This window comes from Hoplias malabaricus, chromosome 3, assembly GCF_029633855.1.
Source record: "Hoplias malabaricus isolate fHopMal1 chromosome 3, fHopMal1.hap1, whole genome shotgun sequence".
Taxonomy (NCBI): Eukaryota; Metazoa; Chordata; class Actinopteri; order Characiformes; family Erythrinidae; genus Hoplias; species Hoplias malabaricus.
The window spans coordinates 39,071,925-39,092,175 of NC_089802.1; the positions used below are offsets into that span (position 1 = coordinate 39,071,925).

General features: G+C 43.0%; 1 protein-coding gene across 1 annotated transcript in view; it reads right to left on the minus strand.

Moving 5' to 3' along the window:
* The window catches only part of mmp24 (matrix metallopeptidase 24), a 46,252-nt gene extending 26,816 nt beyond the window's left edge, over window positions 1-19,436 (minus strand). Inside the window, exons 1-2 of the mRNA XM_066664533.1 lie at window positions 19,098-19,436; window positions 572-720 (exon numbers count right to left, since the gene is read on the minus strand). Of these exons, the coding sequence (XP_066520630.1) occupies window positions 572-720; window positions 19,098-19,223 (275 nt within the window). The 5' untranslated portion in view covers window positions 19,224-19,436. The remainder of the gene's footprint in view (window positions 1-571; window positions 721-19,097) is intronic.
* Between the last annotated feature and the right edge of the window lie 815 nt (window positions 19,437-20,251).

The following is a 20,251-nucleotide window of genomic DNA, read 5'->3' on the forward strand; positions in this document are numbered from 1 at the left end:
CACCCCAGACTAAAATAGTCTGTACATTTTCAGCACAGATGCAGACATCGCAGCCAGACCACGCAGCACACGTCCAGCCAACCCACGAAGGAGACGTGAGGAGAACAGAGCATGCTGGAGAGAGACTGAAGCTGTGTGAAATGGTGGAAGGCTCAACAATACATTTTCCCAGTGGAAAGACAAATCAAAAAGGAGTTTCTCCTAGACAGCAGTGACATCACAGAAAGTCTCCTGCTGCTCAAATGTGTCTCCTGAGACTAATACCTCAGTGATCTCGCAGGTGTCTCCTATGGAGTTCTAGTGGGGATCTCAGTGAAGACACAAACCATGCTCAGATTTACCAGATCAACTAGTCCCTACTCACTTATCTCTCCTTTATATATCATCCGTGTCTTATGTCTGATAAAGGAATTTAACCAGAAACACCATTATGTCTCCTGAGCCATTACAAATGAGCAATAAAAGTTTTCTGGGTTGGACTAGACTCAAGATGATGTCACTTGCCAAGCCATCACTTTGTGCAGTGTGTATATAACGTGCTCTAAAGGAGGCAGTAGTGAACGTGACTGACTCGATGGTGGTCTGGTCCAGGACCCCGGTCACTGGGATGCCGTAAAAACGCTGCATCGCTGCGACTGCAGACTGCATGGCCTTCTCTGAGCGCAGGTCTGAGGTTCGGATGTCATCTGGCAGCAGGTAACCATAATTCTTCAGCCACGTCTGATAAAACAAACACAGAGAGAGAGAGAGAGAGAGAGAGAGATCAGTAAAAAGGGATAATGGAAAAATATCCTTAAAAGGGTCATATTATTAAAAAAAATAATTCATTCAGTGCCCACCAACCCACACACTGTGGAACAAAACCACCCAATCAGTATTCTGTGTGCTGCCTAATGTCGCAGATACATTTCCAAAGTCCAAATAAAATCTGGAGTCTTACTGGAGCTGCAGCGTGCTCCCGTCGTCTCGATTGTTTGGTGTGAGGGGGTCAGGACAGCCGTTTTAGCGCAGTCTTTTATCTCGTCTTCACGTTTTGATAAAATCAACCGAGTAATAGTCAATATTATCACAGGTCTTTGCTCAAAATGGGAAAACAGAATAAAACAAGCTGCTCTGACTCTGCTCCGCATCTGACGTCAAGGGCAGAGACTTTAGACTGTTGTAAAACTGAATAATGTCAAAGATGGAGATTTTAAGAACACAGTAATGAAACCGTCAAAGAAATTGACTTCTTTTTGATCACACAGTCGTGATCAAAAACTCAAGCCCTGCATTCAACGACACATGAAATACAGGAGTGCCACATAAGAACGGTGGACCAACACATAATAACAAAACCACCAGCCCCTTAATCACCATCCACCATAATTATCTCCCACTGTTGCTATGGAGATAGCGTGTTAGCCTAGCAATGATTAACCATTCAGGGTTTTTTGTTTTTTTGCTAACAGTGTATAATAGGGAAAACAGAGGTAAAGCTAAGCGATAAACAAGGCCCTGTTTTTTTTTCTTTTTGTTTGTTTTAAAGGTTAAAGAATAAATTCTAATTGTTATAACTTTCTTATAACTTTCTACTTAATGTACCCCTACCTGCTGTGCTGAATCAGTCTGGCTCTGCCCTTTTGAACTAGGACAGTTAGAAAAGAGCTCATTTATATATTTCAGTCTTAAAGGTAAGTCTACGATTGTGGGGAACTGTTGCTCTCATGGGTTTGTGTTATAAGGTGGAGCGGTGTGTTTGAGGAGAAATTTCTGTTTGAATTACCACAGAAACTCATTTGTAACTTTAGTTTTGTAGCACTGTCACTCTATGTTTACTTTCGTACAGTTAGCGCTCACCAGGATTTAGAGTGGGTTCCTATGTTAATAATCTACAACTGCACAAATAAGTCAATACCCCCTTATGGAGCAGGAATAAAGAAATAATCTCATTCATTTTCATGATTTTTAACATTTGGAAGTCTCTCTCTCTTTGCTGTTTTTCTGCTGTGAGCAGAGAGGAAGCCTAGCTTGTCTGACCGAGCCATTTTGTTTTTTTTTTGTTACTCATTTCCTGACACCAGGGCTTTGTAAACACATTAGACCTGTTTCCATCACGAACCGACTGGAGCACAGCAAATGTAGAGGAAACATCTTCTGAATCATATAAAGTGTTTTTTGATTATAATCGTGAATGCCACCTTCAAAGACACAATGACAAAAAAATGAGAACAAAGTAAGCTGTAGAATCCAATGCTTCAGGTAACTTTCAGAAATGCTTAGCATTTCCTGCTGTGTTTTATATCTCAGGTAATATGCATCAACAATAAATACACATTAATGATGAGAAAAGCACAGAGCCAACAACCACAGCGGCCATTTCCATTTTCCACTTTAAAGAAAAGCTCATTTGACACGTCTTTTGTGTGCTACGACCCGCTTAAACGTCCATATATTTACGATCCATAGTGATAAAAAGAGAGCAATATAAAAGCCTCCTGTCCTCATCTCACTCCACCATCCACCAACTCGCCTCCTCAGCTTTCATCTCTCCCCACAGACACACACACACACGTACACACACACACACACACACACAGAGACACAGCTGGGCTTTATAATTGAGCTCATGGCAGAGGGTCCATTTTCAACATGAATATTTCAATGGTGGGATTTCTGTTCTTCTCAGTGGAGTGTTGGGAGCCACCAGAGGACTGGAGAACCATTAAAATCTTACTGTACGGTGGCCCTGAGAGTCACAGCACAGTACTTAAAGTAGAGTGTAAATACATTAAAGGAGAACACAACAAATTACGTGTTAGGACATGAAAAAAACATAAAGATTTTAAAGTAGGAAGCGAAACCTGTAAGGAACAATACAAAGGCATTAAAAGCAGAAAAGGGGCGGCACGGTGGCACAGCAGGTAGGTGTCGCAGTAACACAGCTCCAGGAACCTGGAGGTTGTGGGTTCGATTCCCGCTCCAGGTGACTGTCTGTGAGGAGTTGGTGTGTTCTCCCCGTGTCTGCGTGGGTTTCCTCCGGGTGCTCCAATGAAACAACTCGAGTTACAAATGAGTTTCTACAAATGAGTGAACTAAAACTTACAGTTACAACTTTGTCATCTTTCCCTCAAACACACCATTCCACCCTAAAAGATGCAGAGCTTTTGAACATAATCAAACGAGAGTTTGATCAAAGTTGCCTTTCATGTAGAACATGAAAACATTAAGGCGCAATACAATGACTTAAAGAAGAACACAACTGTTTTATTTACTCTGTGAGCCACAATTTTACTGCTTTAATAAAGTCCATATATTTTAAATTGGAATTGGTCATCGACACACACTCACCCAGTGGACAGTTTCGCACACTTACCCACTCACACAGTCGCTCACACGGTCACCCAGTCGCTCACCCAGTCGCTCGTACACTCACCCAGTCGCTCGCACACTCACCCAGTCGCTCGCACACTCACCCAGTCGCTCGCACACTCCCCCAGTCGCTCACACAATCCCCCAGTCGCTCGCACAATCCCCCAGTCACTCACACTGTCAGTCACCCAGTCACTCACACAGTCAGTCACCCAGTCACTCACCCAGTCACTCACACACTCACCCAGTCACTCACACACTCAGTCACCCAGTCACTCACACACTTAGTCACCCAGTCACTCACACACTCAGTCACCCAGTCACTCACACACTCAGTCACCCAGTCACTCTGGAGCGGTCTTATAGCAGTAACACTCTACTCTTCTGAGAAGGATCTACACTTGATTCTAAAACATAACTGTGAGGATTTTATTGTATTCAGCCTCTGAAACATTAGTGAGGCCAGGTGCTGATGCTGGAGGATTATTTCTGGATCTCAACAGCACTCCGACTAGTCTCAAAGGTACTGGAGCTCCAGAGAACACGGTTCCACTGCTTCAGCTAATTTACTCCCCTTTAGCTGACGCTTGGCATTGGGCAGTGCACCTACAGGCAACACCAACACTACAGGCTACAAAGAATGAAACATCCATCCATCCACCCATCCATCCATCCACCTACCCATCCCTCCATCCATCTCTGTTAAATTCCACTCTCTCAGCCTCATGTAGAAGATGCTGTTGAAAAGAGAACAGACCAAAAGACAGAGACATGGAAAAAGACGTGGATGAAAGAGCAGGGCATGGAGGATGGATGGCAGGGGGAGAGAGAGAGAGAGAGAGGGAGAGAGAGATTGCCTCACATGACAAAAACAGAAAATGGTAAAGACAGAGGCAAGAAAAAAGGGAAACAGAGCAAGACGAGTGCAGAGACAGACGGAGAGGAGGAGGATAGAGAGAGCGCAGGAGAGAGAGTGAGTGGGAAAGATGAGAGCGAGAGAGACAGAGAGAGATGAGAGTGTACAGTAGAGGCAGGATGGGGGATGGGAGGAGTACAGTGAAGGAGAGGGAAGCTCAGACAAAGGAAAGAAGTAGAGAAGCACTGTGTGTGTGTGTGTGTGTGTACAGAGAATATAACACACACAACAGAGAATATAACACACACATTAGTCTATTATCAAAGAGGAGCATTAATAATAATAATAGTAATATAACAACATTAATAAAGCACTAATGGTATTATCGTGAAGTATTAATACTGCAGTAATGACCAGTGCTGACAGTGAACAGCCTTAGAGGCAGGATTAATGTTAAAGAACGGTAAAACCCTACTGTCCTCTACTGAAATATCCAGAAGAACACAGATCCGCACCTTCCACTGCGGAGCCCAAACAGTGACGTCCCTTCGTAATAAAATAATAGGTGTAAAAACTTAATGTGTTAAAATTAGATCTTGTTCCCACATTTTGTCTGTTGTTTCCATTGATCGTTAAGCCGTTTGCACACAGTATTAATTTGTTCCTGTGCCTAATAAAGTTGATCTCGCAGATATTAAGTTATTTGCACTTATTGTTAAGTGGATTACAAATATTGTTATGTTGTTTGCACATTTTATAATGCAGTTCATGCTCATTTTAATTTGGAAAGTTGTTCACACACATTATACAGTAGTTAATATGTAGTTTGAATGCATTTACTAGTTATCACCACTCATTTTTAATTTGATCGCCCATTAATTTATTTGCACACATTGTTCAGTTGTTCAAACTCATTAATAATTCCTTCACATGCTCTATTCATTTGTTTGCACAAACTCCTATGTCCTTTACATGCATTAATATACTTTGCATCAGATACTTTTGGTCACACTAATTAACAAGTTGTTTCAGTTCATTAACGGTTCTCCTTCACGACGAATAGGTTAAGGAACCTATTTAAAATTATTCTTAACACCATGTAAACAGGCTTTTGTCATGATGTGGGTGGTCAAGGAGTGAGGAACAGGGATGGAGGTAAGTGCAGGAGACTTTATTTACAACAAAAGATATAGAAATAGGGACCAGGGACCTAGACAGAGGGGCCAGGGACATAGACAGGGGGGCCAGGGAACTAGACAGAGGGGCCAGGGACCTAGACAGAGGGGCCAGGGACCTAGACAGAGCGGCCAGGGAACTAGACAGAGGGGCCAGGGAACTAGACAGAGGGGCCAGGGAACTAGACAGAGGGGCCAGGAAACTAGACAGAGGGGCCAGGGAACTAGACAGAGGGGCCAGGGACATAGACAGAGGGGCCAGGGACATAGACAGAGGGGCCAGGGACATAGACAGAGGGGCCAGGGACATAGACAGAGGGGCCAGGGACATAGACAGAGGGGCCAGGGACCTACACAAAGGGACCAGGGACCTAGACAGAAGGGCCAGGGACCTAGACAGAAGAGCCAGGGACCTAGACAGAGGGACCAGGAAACTAGACAGAGGGACCAAGAAACTAGACAGAGGGGCCAGGGACATAGACAGAGGGGCCAGGGACATAGACAGAGGGGCCAGGGAACTAGACAGAGGGGCCAGGAATCTACAAAGAGGGGCCAGGGAACTAGACAGAGGGGCTAAAAACACAAAGGCTAAACTCTAAACACAGAACAAGGCACAGAACATGGAGCTAAACAGAGGGGACTGAACACTAAGAACACTTTCTAAACACTACGCAAAGGGTTACTGAACATAGAGCAAGGTTACTACACATGGAACAAACACAGAGAAACCTGGACACTGGACCATAGAGCATAAGGAGAAATATAACACAACAACCAACACAAAGACCTTGAAACTGAAACATGAAGAATGGACATCAGACTGATAGCTAACACTAAACAGGGCATTTAAACACAGAAGCTAAAGGCTAAACACACAGAAACCTGAAGCCAATACCAAAACCCATGGACCGAATACTAACAGCTTACAATGACCCACAACTAGGGAACACAAACACGGGGCTGTGTAAGGACACCACACAGGAACACCTGGGAACTAAAGACACACGACACTAGAAAGACACTAGGAAGAGTAATCACATGACAGGGTTACCAATCACATGACAGGGAACCAAAACAAACACAGAGCCATGTGCTCATTTAGCACAAGACAGAAAAGAAAACAAAAACACAGTAGTAACACACTAAATGGAGCAAAAGTGTGACAGCTTTATGTTTTTTAAGACTACCAGGCCCCATTCACAGAGATCTGTTTATTTTTTGTCTGTGTTTTGGCCTCCTGTAGGTCCTCACTCTCTCTACAGTGAACTACATCAGTAACAAACTACACTGTACACACACAGACTGCACTAGAGTTCAGATTCACACAGATGAATAAATAGAAATGATGTGTGTTAGAAATATACACTGCACTGTTAACATCTAGATTCAGTTGTTTCAGGACGTGTGTAGTGCACTACAGAGGGAGGATGGAGTGATTTGGGATTAAACGTGTTTAACTCATGCTTTGTGGTGTTTTGATGTCTCTCTTTAAGCGGAACTGTAAGGCCCCCTACTGGACTAGTATGATAATGTAGCCGCTTTTGTATTTGTATGGACGGGGGATACTTTCAAAAACGAAGAGAACAGATCAGTGTCAACGGGGCCTCAGTAGTACTTCTAGACTCTATACAGAACCTTTAAACAGGTTCTCCACTGAAGGGCAAAACTTCACAAAGCATTGTTCTTTATTAAACAACCGTAGAGGCACCATTACATGACTGTGCCATTATTACATGAGTGTGTACCCTAATATATGGGTAGTTAATGGTTCTTTAGTGAAGGCAGTTGTTCCATAAACAACCAAAGGATTTAATATAAACGGAATAGAACCCCTACTGCCGAGAGGGTACACCAAAGTCCATCCTGAGTCTTTGTTTTTTTTTGAATGGTACAGTTCTGTTGTGTGTTTTCTGAGAGAGACGGATTGAGGCCGAGTAGCGTTTGTGAAGAGCATTGATGATTTTCAACGTGGTTTAGAGCCTCCATTGTGTCCACAGCCAGAGAGAAGACTGTGTTCTAACTGCCCCCCCCCCCCCCCACACACACACACACACTTACCAGACTACAGTCGATAAAGAGTGCACCGGCAGCAGAACAACATCTGTGTGATTTAAAGGACAGTTCCACCCATATTTCAAAATAGTCTCATAACTCAGATTACCCCATATAACACTGACCATTCAATTAAATTAAGGTCACCTGTAATGGACAGGGGACCTAGCTTTACCCAGAACACACCACACACGGGAAGAGAATGGAACCGATGCCCCTGAGACGCTAGAGTGTGACAGCAACACCACCTGCAGTGCCACTGCTGTGTCTGATCCACTCGCACCAGCACAACACACACTAACACACCACCACCACGTCAGTGTCACTGCAGCACTGGATATGATACACCACCACATCACACATGCACTGTGGGGGTCCTGAGCGCTGAAGAACAGGGGGGAAACCAGGGAAACAAGGTTATGCAGAGCAGTCTGTAATTGGTGAGCTACAAAAGTGCTGCTGTGTGGTCAGCGGAGCTGAGAGAATGGAGAGTTGGTGGAGAAACAAGGAGGTGGCCATAATGTTATGGCTGATATGTGTGTATATGGGGTCAGATATGGGTCAAAGCAGCCACTGGGTTCAATGGATATTTTGCTGCCAGCCCTTACAGACACACTCTAAATACATCTATAATCAGCATCACCCCCCAACTACTGATATTAGTAGCTGTGTAGTGTACTTGTGACACACACACAAAACAAAAACAGATTTCGTTTCCATGGAAACAGAGGTAAGTTCAGTCACCTGGATAAAGTCATGATTTCTGAAACTGTGATTTCACCTCGGAGGACGACACAAAGAAGCGTGACGTCTACTCCGAGGGTGTGATGCTGTTGCGGGGCTACGTTGTGATTGGCTCGCACCACTGACTCTGGGGATGTTTTCACACCTGTAGTTTGTTTGCTCTGGTACGAACCAGTTAAGAAGTAAACTGGTTCGGCGAGGGTGAAAACGAACCAGAGTTTGATTTAACTGGACCACAAAGTGCAGTTCTGAAAACAGCCTGGAGCTTCAGAGCAGAATGATCTAGAAAAAAGGAGAGTGGTACACAGAGGATCAGGATAAAGCTGCGGAAGTGGATCTTATAGAAACCTTTGTAAAGCCAGTTTTTGAAAACAATTTAACTGAAAATGCCCCAACTCTTATATTCAGCCCTGCTTCCGAAGCCACTGTCCTAAAACACAGGGATGTCCATGCGGCTTGATAAAGCACAGAGGGAGAGCACAAGGCCTCACCTGGTTCCCCCACCTCATGTCTCACTCACATGTAAGAAAACACCCAAAGGCTACAGCGATGTTCACTCTGCTTCGCTCTCAGGCTTGGTTTTTCTGTTCAGGCTGATTTACTCTAGTCTTAGTCTTTTACCTAAAATGTTTATTTGGTTAAACCCCATTTTCTTAATGTTGTCATTTAATTAGTGTCAGTTTCACTGTTGTTTAAGCGGAAACAACCTAAAACATTCTAGTCTGGCTTTAGTCCATTACATTTACAAAAAGATATTTATTTTTTTCATTATCTGTAACCTTTATCCAGTTCAGGGTCGCGGTGGGTCCAGAGCCTACCTGGAATCATTGGGCGCAAGGCGGGAACACACACTGGAGGGGGCGCCAGTTCTTCACAGGTCAAATGTATTATTTATTACAAAATTTAAACATTATGTTACATTAAAATCCAAAATTATGGAAGGAACAATTCAATTTTTTTTTTCAAATACATTTTGACTTTATTTAACATAACATTTTAAGTTCAAAGTGCGCTGCAGAAGGCGTCGCAAACTGAGACTGAGGCGACTCCAAAAGAGTATACTCCACGAATCATTGGCCAACAGTTGACGTGTACGACTTCTAAATACCTGAAGAATAGTTTCTTTGGGAGTCAACCCCTTTTCACTAAAAACTGTCTTCTGCTCGTTGCCCTGAGAACAGCAAACAGACAGAGCATTTTCCTGTTTTTATTTTCTTGAGATTTTCTGTCAAATCAAAAATAATTAGTCTTTCACATTTTTGTTTAGTTTTTATTTGTTGACGAATGGTGTAAAACATTTTTTGTCATAGTCCTCATCTTCAAATTATTATTTTTATGTAGTTCTCGTCTAGGTTTCATTGTGAAAAATAGGTTGTCAACAAATATTTTTTCGTCGTTTTAATTAACAAAGTTAAAACTGCTGCCAGCCTCTTTTGTTTGGAAGCCTTCTCTGCCCTCCTTTTTTCTCCCTACATGTAAGCAGAGCACGGGCATGGGGGGCCAGCGTGAGACAGGCAGGGAGACAGGCAGCTAAACCATTCAGTCGTTTGTTCGGTCCGATTGAAGTGACTGGATGAGTTGTTTACACTCCGGTGGCTTTTGTAGAAAAAGAATCCTTTTATTTTTGTGTCGTCAGAGCAATTAATGTCCTGACTTTCATTGGGATATAAAAATTATTTCAAAACTAAAGATGCACAGATCCAACTTTTTTACTTCTGATACCGATACGGAACATAAACGTTGATTTGATATCACTGCTGAAGTAATAAACCATAAATTTAACCTTTTGGGAGAGACTTAAGGCATAAGGATTGGCGTAAACTTTACTAAAAAAATTAGCAAGATATAACAAATTAACACAGATATAAATGAACTGAAATGCTATTTATTTGTCTCTAAAATGAACAATTGTGCAGGACCTTGGCACAGCATTTAAATAAAAAAAAAAAGTCAAACCTTTTTAAAATGCATTAAAATAAATAAAATGTATCAAACAAAAATTCATAAATAGCTTCACTTTGTCAAACACACAAACAGTAATCAATTTTATTTCCAAAATAAAATGTAGCATCTGAAACTGAGAATAAACAAATAACTTCAAATACAGTCAGTAACATACACTGTAAATATGCAAACATTTAGTGTCATTCAAAATAAAATGTAGCAGCTGAAACTGAGAAAAAAATAAGTAGCTTAAACAACCCGGACTGAAAGTGAATGGATCTGTCCCATGGATTGGCCTCATTTATCTCACACCAAATCTAGGTAATTTTTTCTTTTTTCGCTGCAGTCATTTGTACCTCTTTCGAATGCTTTCAGACCAGCGCTAAGCACCTTATACCTTTTTTAGCTGAGGCTTGGCATTGGGCATGGCCATCCCAACTCTTTTCATGTTTTTCTATAGAGACAGTACTACAAGTTGTGCGTACACAACTGAATGCTAGTGTCCACAAACGTTTGGCTGTTTACTGGACCTTAATATGAAGCAACTGCTGATGATTCAGGCTCAGATCTGACAGATCTGCTGGGGCTTATGTGCTCTCGGCTGAAAGGAAAGTGTCAGAAGGAAACAGTAGCGCTCTGTGTCCCATTCTAACACTGTGTGATACACTGGCGGGGTCCTGAGTGTCTCCATGGGTTCTGACCTATTCAAATGATTACTTATTAGCTGAGAAACCAGTTATTGATAATCACATCAGTTCAATAAGAGGTCAGTGCAAACAAGAGAGTATAAACATAGTAATATATTGGACATCACCGCAACCCTGAAATGGACAAGAGGAAAAGAATATGAATGAATGAATGAATGAGACATATATTCTTATTTTTTTTCACAGAAAAGCATGAAAAGAAAAGGAAACTGCGGAGCAGTGGCACATGATCCTAGGGTCAACATTTCCCATGCTAAATGTGCAGTAGACAAGGCAAAGGCCCCTCAGCATTGCCCTGTGGCGTAGTGGAACTGTGTCCTCTTTATGGACAGATCTCCATCCAAGACCTCTAAGATTAACTGGAGCCAAGAAGACCAGCGCATAAAGCACTTCAGGCAGGAGGCCTGAATATGTAGTACTTGCACTTGATCATGTGGTGAAACATTGCTGTGAGGATTTGATGGCATTCAGCGGCAGAAACATAAGTGATATCAGGTACTGATTTTGGAGGATTAGTTCTGGATCACTCCCAACTCGTCCCAAAGGGATTTGTCTATCACTCCAGAGAAAATGTAGTGCTTTTCCACTGCAGGTTCCCTACTCCACACAACTCTCCTCTGCTTTTCTCCTCCTCCACCAGGTAAATCAGGTCCTGGTTCTGGGAGCAGGTTCTTGTTTAGTGCCTGTTCTCTCGTGGTTCAGAGCGAGTCGAATAAGGACTAAACTGTGGCGTGTAAACCTTGCAGAGCGCTGATTGTCCAGAGAGAGTCGTCACTCTACGCCACGCAACACATACCTCCAGCACCAACTCTCCATCTGTAAAATCTCCAGCTGCAGCAGAGATCACGTTTGTTTTTATCCGACTCATGACGGCAGCTCGTAAAATTACGCCGTGGTATTTTGAAGAGGTTCAAACGCTCCTTGGATCGGTGGCCAACAAAAGAATCCAGCGAGAGCTGGACACTGCATCAAGGAAGGAACAAACTCTACTGATCTGTCTGAACTGATGACGGAGCTGTGTTCAGTCCCAAACAACAACACGGCAATACACCATGAGGAAACACTACCATTGTTGTGGTTTCCAGAGCCCACAACGGGGTTTTGAGACGTTACCCGGTACATTTCGGGGGGAGCTGTGACAGAGGAGTACCAGGGACCAAACAGAGAGTAGAGTCCAGTACAGCCAAGTAGTGTAGGTACCATGAAGTGGAAATAGTTCTATTACTCCACAGCCCAGTGAGGCTTCTGGGAGTCTCTAGCCGTCTCTTGGAATTGGAGATGGTAACCGTAGGCTCATGCAGCTCCAGAATATGCCACATCATTCTATTCTTTACATGCATTCATGTTATTCTTGTAGTTGATATGCAATAGCAGGAACACCCCTCACACGTTTATAATCCGAGCCCATCTCCTGCGTAAAAGGACAGTGCTGCTAATGTGATAAGTAACACCTGTCAATCTCCCAGTGAAATGGATGTCACTGAGTGACAGTGTGAGTTCAGCGCATCACACTGAGTCACTGGACCTTCCACCAGCACCTTCCCTAAATAACACACAGCACTGAAGGGCTGACACTGGCTGAATGCTTTTACCGTCCTAACCCAAAGAAGTACACCCCGCTGTATTGAAACTCTGACACCCAGGGTCAGAATCACTCCAGAGAACATAGTTCCACTACTCCACATCCCAGTATACATAAATCAGTAGATGTCCTCTTTAAGGAGACATTTTCTCCCCCTTCTCCAGTGGAACACAGTTCTGTTTCTTTGCTTTGGTCCAAACCCCACAAGTCCAACAGCAGTGTTCTCCCCCTGAGTAAACAGTCCTGTTCAGAACGCCCGCTTTCAGCACCTGTTCCTTTAAATGATAATGAGCCGCTCGCTGTTCACCCCGACCCCGAGCGCACAGCAGTGAGGAGCAAGGAGCAGAAGCTCTGGTTTTTAGCCGTTTTCGCTCGGTTCTTTCTTCTCAGTTTTACTCAGTGTTCTTATTTCTCTGTGCACGTTGTGTCTGTTTTGCTGAGTTTAACCTCGTCTTTGGGCTCTCACATAAAAGATGGTCCAGATTGGACAGTCTCAGACGAGGGGACGGGGCCATTCTAAAGTCTCTGCACTTGACGTCAGAAGTGGAGCAGAATAAGATTGGCTCGTTTTATCTGTGTTATCAGACTTAGGCAGCGCACAGAACACTGACTGGGTTCTTGTTTCACAGTGTGTGTGTGTTGGTGGGCTCCAGATTCAGAAATTAATGTCTACACTGGTGTCTCAATGCTCTGTAATGGTGTCACCACTACTCCAATATTTCCACAGGTGTAACGTGTGTAGGATCGCAGAGGGACTGATTAATCTGTGCACAACATCATACACACTCTGTACATATTCTGTGAAAGCCTGGTCAAGTGGCATGTTGATTTTCTTGTAAACATGTCCTCTACACACAACACACTTCTGCATGTTTGAATCTAGTTACTGTAGTTAATTTAATATATACACCTATAAAACATCAGATATAAATATCTGAATGACACACAGTTTACAGCTGTGAGAAAATGACGTTTTCTATTCATCTGAACAATAAAACATCTACTCAATGCCAACAGCAGGAGATCAACAGAGAACGAGTTTAAACCCTGAACCAGAGAAACGCATGAACACAGCAGTAAACAAAAGAACAAAGAGCTTCACCTGTGTATTACAGCCTGCTGCACTCTCAGAAAACGGGCTCTACACAGAAACAAAACAGGGTTCTGACAAGTAGGACAATAACAGCACAACACAGAACACTGTACCAAGAAAGGGTTCTTTACAGAACCACATACAAATACACATCATCACAGAGAAGATCCATTTAACCTAGAAAACCTTTCCTGCCTCTTTATATAAACATCAATCACTTTTCAGAGTCTTCTACACGTACAGTAGCAGAACCTTTTTGGTGCTGTATTCAACATTCATTCATTCATCTCTGTTGAACCTGTCTCACACTGATCAGGGTCATGGTGGCTTCAGATCCCCTCCCGGAATCACTGGGCCCAAGGCAGGAATAAAGTCTGGGCAAGACATCAGTCCATCACACACTCACATAGTCACTCACACACTCACACAGTCACTCACACATCTGTGGGCAAAGTCACACAGCCAATCCACCTAACAGAAGAAACCCATGCAGACACAGGAAGAACACACCAAAGTCCTCACAGACAGTCACCCGGAGGAAACCCATGCAGACACAGAGAGAACACACCACACTCTTCACAGACAGTCACCCGGAGGAAACCCACACAGAAACAGGGAGAACACACCACACTCCTCACAGACAGTCACCTGGAGGAAACCCACACAGACACAGGGAGAACACACCTCACTCCTCAAACCCTAGTCCCTGCAGCTGCTTTAAAAATGGTTCTGTGTAACACAACAAAATTATCTCATACTGTAACACGCCCCACACCTCCGATGTTTACTTGGTGCTGCACTGAACCATCTGTAAAAAGGTGTGTGTGAGACAGAGAACCATATACAACACATTCTCCATCGGTTTGAGGAACAGTTAGGAACTTTAGTAAAGAACCCTTCAAGAACCCTCTTGTGAGAGTGTAGTGCTGAAAATAGGTGCTTTTACTGTTTACAATTGCTCTCCCCCTCTTTAAACGGTAAAAGAACCATGTACAGTGCATGCTCAAAAATGATGGTCCTTCAAGTGTTATTTATTAAAGGAAAAAACTCTATATAGAACCCAGGCTGCTCTAAGGACATTCGCCTGATTAAAGGGTTCTATGCTTCATAAATGAGTCCTTCAGATTGATGTGGAGTGTGCTATAGATCTATATAGCACCACGTTTCTTCTATTGTAAGAAGCTTGACATTGTAACAAAAGAAACTTTTTGGTGCCATATAGTGCTATATTCACGGTTCTATATAGAACCATCTCCCTTCATAAATTACCTTTGAAAAAACATCATTTGTAAAAGTGTGGGGCTTCCATCTTTGTGAAGAACCGTTCTATTGTTCTTTTACAACAACAATAACCTGTGTTCTTCAACTGGAAGATGAAATATAAACCTCTTCTTAGAACCATGTTAAAAAAGTGATATATAGAACGATATATGACATTCTCCATCAATCAGAACCACCTTTTCTTCATGTGAATGTCTCTATGCAGAACCCATGATGCTAATAGAACCAACGCTGTTATTGCACAACCGTTGAAGAACCCTGTTTTGTAAAGGTGCTTTTAGAGCAGTGAACCTTTTGTAAACAGTTCTTTAAAGAACCATGTGCAGTGTGGCTTCCAATATTTAGAAGAACCGTGTTTTTTGAGTTGCAGTTCCTGAAGAACCCTTCTGTTGTTCTGCTCTTCCTGTACAACACTGATAACCTGTGTTCTTCACACAGAGGGAGGGAGAGGGAGGGAGAGAGAGAGCAGAGCCTTTGTTCTTATAGCTGCTCTTTGTCTGAAACGGTTCCTTAAAGAACCCTAAACAGCACATTATCCACCACAGAGAAACACATTCATGCATTTGAGCTGTCAATGTTTACGAAAGAACCCTTCTAAAAATGAGAACACTGTCTTAAGCCAGGGATCATCTAGGGTTCTTCAGACAGGCCATGGTTCTAATTAGAACCATATATATATATATATATATATATAGAGAGAGAGAGAGAGAGAGAGAGAGAGAGAGAGAGAGCCACTGGTATGAGATATACTTCTCTAAACTGATGGAGAATGGTTGCTTATTGTTCTGTACAGCACCTTTTTTTGAAAGAGATTCTACAGAGCACCAAAGTGTGCCATTTAATTATAGGTCTATATGGAACCCATGGTCCCAGAACCAAAGCCTTTAATAAAGAACCCTTTTCTGTAAGTGAGTACAGTACCGAAAAGGTGCTTTGGCACTGGGTGTTTTGATGTTTTACAACAACGCACCTCAGCTTTAAACGGTTCTATACAGAACCATGTAAACCTCGGGTTCCATCACTGAGTAGAACCATGTTGTCACAGTTCCTGAAGAACCCTTCTGTTTCCCTGCACTTCATATACAACAGTCACCTGTGTTTTTCACAGGGAGGAAGAGAGAGCAGAGCTTTTGTTCTCAGCTGCTCTTTGGGTCTGAAACGCCGACCAAACATCGCGGCTGGTTCCGCTCTGGGTTCTCTTTTGTTCCGCGGTGCTGTAGTAAGAGAACACAGCTGGTAAAAATGCCTTTTCATGAAGAATAAGCCTCTCAAATCCTCACTTAAACAGAGCTGTGCTTGTCACCACTGCTCCCTCCACTCAAACGCTTCCCCACCATCTCCATAAATTATGGACGAGGCTATATTTGGATCCTGAAGGAAAAAACAGGTTGGGTCCAAACAAAGTGAAAACACTGCGTTGTTTTTCAGCTGCAAGATTTAATACAGAACGCCTATAACCACTAACACTGATCAGCCATACCATTAAAAACACCTGGCTAATATTGTCTAGCCCCTCTTGTGCTGACAAAACGGCTCTGACCTGTCGAGACAGGGACTCTGTAAGACCTCGGGAGGAGTCCTAAGGTCTCTGGCAGCAGATGCTTTAAGAGCCTTCATAGATCAGGCTTGATTTTCTAGGTCATCCGGAACACTCAGTAGGATTGAGATCTCAGAAATCTGGAGGCCAGTGGTGCTTTTCCACATGATACATACTCTCCTCGACTCTGCTCTCTGTTTGGTCCCTGGTAGTTTTCCTCTGCCACAGCTCCCCCCTGAAATTTTTCCGGTGTCATCTCAAACCCCTTTCTCTTACAGGAAAAGTGGGCTTTGGAATACACATCAACGGCGGCGGTAACGTTAAGTGGTGTTTACTCATGGTGTATTGGCGTGTTGTTGTTGTTTGGGACTGAACACAGCTCCGTCATCAGTTCAGACAGATCAGTAGAGTTTGTTCCTTCCTTGTTGCAGCGTCCAGCTCTCGCTGGATTCTTTCGTCGGCCACCGATCCAAGGAGCGTTTGAACCTCTTCAAAATACCACGGCGTAATTTTACGAGCTGCCGTCGTGAGTCAGATAAAAACAAACGTGATCTCTGCTGCAGCTGGAGATTTTACAGATGGAGAGTTGGTGCTGGTCGTCTGCGTTGCGTGGCGTAGAGTGACGACTCTCTCTGGACAATCAGCGCTCTGCAAGGTTTACACGCCACGGTTTAGTCCCTACTCGACTCACTCTGAACCACGAGAGAACAGCCACTAAACAAGAACCCGCTTCTAGAACCAGGACCTGATATAACTGGTGAAGCAGGAGAAAAACAAAGTAGAGCCGAGTCGAGTAGGGACCACACAGTGGAAAAATTGCCATAATTCCGTTGATGCTCCGACTAAAACATTATAACATTTTAACGTGTGGCACTAGTCAAAGTGCCTCAGATCCTTCTGCCTCTAACCTCCATGTCAAGAGCTGACCATTCATTCACTGCTGAATCTGTCCCACCATATGTAGATTCTAGAAAATATTAAATGTTTATGTTTATGAATATTATCTTCATACACTAATGCTAACATTTGGTATTGATTTGCTTGTGCTGCATGCAGAAATTCCTGAATAAAATGAGTATAAATTTCACTGTGTATTTAACCAAAGTTTACAGCTCAGGAAACTGTTTCCTTCAAAAACACACAATTCAAGTACAGCTTCTTTAATTAAAACATTTTCTATCGGCTACATTATGGAAAAGAATACAATTTAAGGTGGAATTAGAAGAAAAAATGAATGCTGAACTGAGAAGCCAACTTCAGCTTACCCTAGCAGGCCTTTGTCTGTGTAGGTGTCTGTATTTTTAAGTGCACTATTTAAGGTGGAATGAACCACTCAAATTAGATGGCAACTTCAGTTCCACCTTAACGGTTGCAGAGGTTACATTCTGGTAACGTGGAATGCAAAACAGGAGAGGGAAGCCAAATTCAGCCTAATTATCAAGACATTATCTTGGTGGTTTTGTAGTTTTTAAATGCACTGTTTAAGGTGGAATGACAAATTAGAATAAGCACCCTTATCAAGAAAGCCACTGTTTTTGTTGGTGTATATTTTAGATTGTTTGTAATGCACAAGTATATAGGTGTAGTTTTTAAAAACCAGCATATTTAAAGGTGGAATGGAAAAGTGAACAAATAAGTAATTTCGGCTTTCCTCAGCCATTCTCTTTGTATATGCATGTATTTTAACTGAAAAATTAAAGTGGATGTTGCCATTCAAAAAAGACACCAAACTCAGTTTCATTAAGCAGCTGTTCATGTAGGTTTTTAATGTTTTCTAGGTTCCTAATTATTTGCTCCACCTTAAATAGTGCATGGGATACATTCTGGAATTGAGAGTATATCAATATCCAACCCACCATTTAAGGTGATGGATTAAGAAACCTAGGTTCATCAAATAAGACACTGTCTATTGTCTGTTTTTGAAAAACATACACCATTTAAGGTGGAATGGAAAATTGGAGCCAGCTTCCTAAAGCAAGCCAATGTCTGTGTACATTAATTGCTCTATTAAAGGTAGAATTGAAAAAGAAAAACAAGTTCAGGTTCATCAAAGCCTTTGTTTATTTGGTTGTGTTGCATTGTTTAATGCCTCATTTAAGGTGGAATGACAAATTAACCAGTCGGCAAGATCACCCTCATCCAGTTCACTATTGTCTTTGCAGGTGTATGTTTGTTTTGTTTTGTTTTGAATGCATGTCTGTTTAGGAATACAGTTTTAAATACATACACAATTTAAGGTGGAATGGAAAAATGCGAATAAGATGTCAAGTTAAACTTCTGTGATTAAGCCAGGCATGTGTACGTAGGTTTATCTTTTTAAAGTTCACTATTTAAAGTGGAATAGAAATTTAAATTAAAATTCCCCTTCCTGAACAGTCCTTTGTCTGGGTTGATGTAGGTGAGGACATCTTCCAGAAGTGCACTATTTAAGGTGGAATACTAAATTAAAATGAGATGTCAATGTTAGTCTCATGAAGTAAGGCTTTATTTAGGGAGATGTATTTGTAAACAATAATGGGTCACGTAGGTGCACGTATCTTTCAGAACAACACCATTTAAGGTGGAATGGAAAACTGGAATAGAAGCCAAGTTCAGCTTCATCAAGCACGCCTTTGTCCACGCAGGTGTGTGTGTGTGTGTATGAAAGGTGTCCTTATCCTGGTAAAACCTTCTAGATTCCAGATGCATTATCATCGAGCCGCCTCTTTTATTAACACGGTTTCCCACGCACAGCTCCAAAGAGCATCCTCAGCACCGTCCGCATCCTCCACCTACCTCCACAATGAAGGTCCTCTCCTCTCCACACACAGAGACGACCCAAAATAAGATGTGAAAGTAGCAGGTTTTCCAGCAGAAACCCGGGAGTCCAGTCCGTTTTCCTTTGGCTCCCACTCCTGCCATCGCTGCCTCCTTAAGAGCGCCGCGTCTCCCCCTGTGATTCCAGCGTCTCGCGCTGCTTGTTATTCCCTCTGACCGCTGTTGTTTTCGATGGGGTTATTCCTCAGCGCGAGTCTGACCCCGACGAAGGAGGCTGAGATGCTGGAGGCGGTGTGTGTGTGTCTCTCTCTCTCTCTGTCTGTCTCTCCGTCTGAACACTCAATCAGCCAAAGACTCAAATAAATACACCGTTAATCCGCGACAAGCCTCGCGTCGCAGGAAGCAGAGGCAAATAACACTTCATTAATGTTGAACCGCAACATGATGCCCGCGTGTCGTCACGGTGCTGTAGCCTATCTGTGCTCAGAGAGAGAGAGAGAGAGAGAGAGAGAGAGAGAGAGAGGAGCTATGGGGAGAGAGAGAGAGAGAGGAGCTATGGGGAGAGAGAGAGAGAGAGAGAGAGAGAGAGAGAGGAGCTATGGGGAGAGAGAGAGAGGAGCTATGGAGAGAGAGAGTAAGAAAGAGGGGAGCTATGGAGAGAGAGAGAGAGAGGGGGGAGCTATGGAGACACACACACACACACAGAGAGAGAGAGAGAGAGAGAGAGAGAGAGAGAGAGAGGAGCTATGGAGTAAGTTAGAAAGAGAGAGAGAGAACATGGAAGGAAGGAGGGAGGGAGGGCGAGAGAAAGACTAAAGAAAGGGACTGAGAGAGAGACTAAGGAAAGAAGGAGTGAGTGAGAGAGAGAGAGAGAGAGAGAGAAAGATGCTAGCTTTTACATGTCAAAGTTTAGTCCTTACTTGGCCCAGCTGTGTCCCAATTCCGCTCACAGTTCTCTGACCCCTTGAACACTCGCAACTCTTTGACTCACCCTTCAACAACGTCATCAAACATCATCAAAGTGCACACTTCAAGGAAGGCCTTAGGGCTAAGGGCACAAATTGAGACAGGGGAGAGACTATGAAATTGAGACAAGGCGACTAACCATGAAGAGGTTGAGGGAAGAGAGGGAAGTGCATTTTGGCTTTTACCTAATCATCCAATGAGGATAT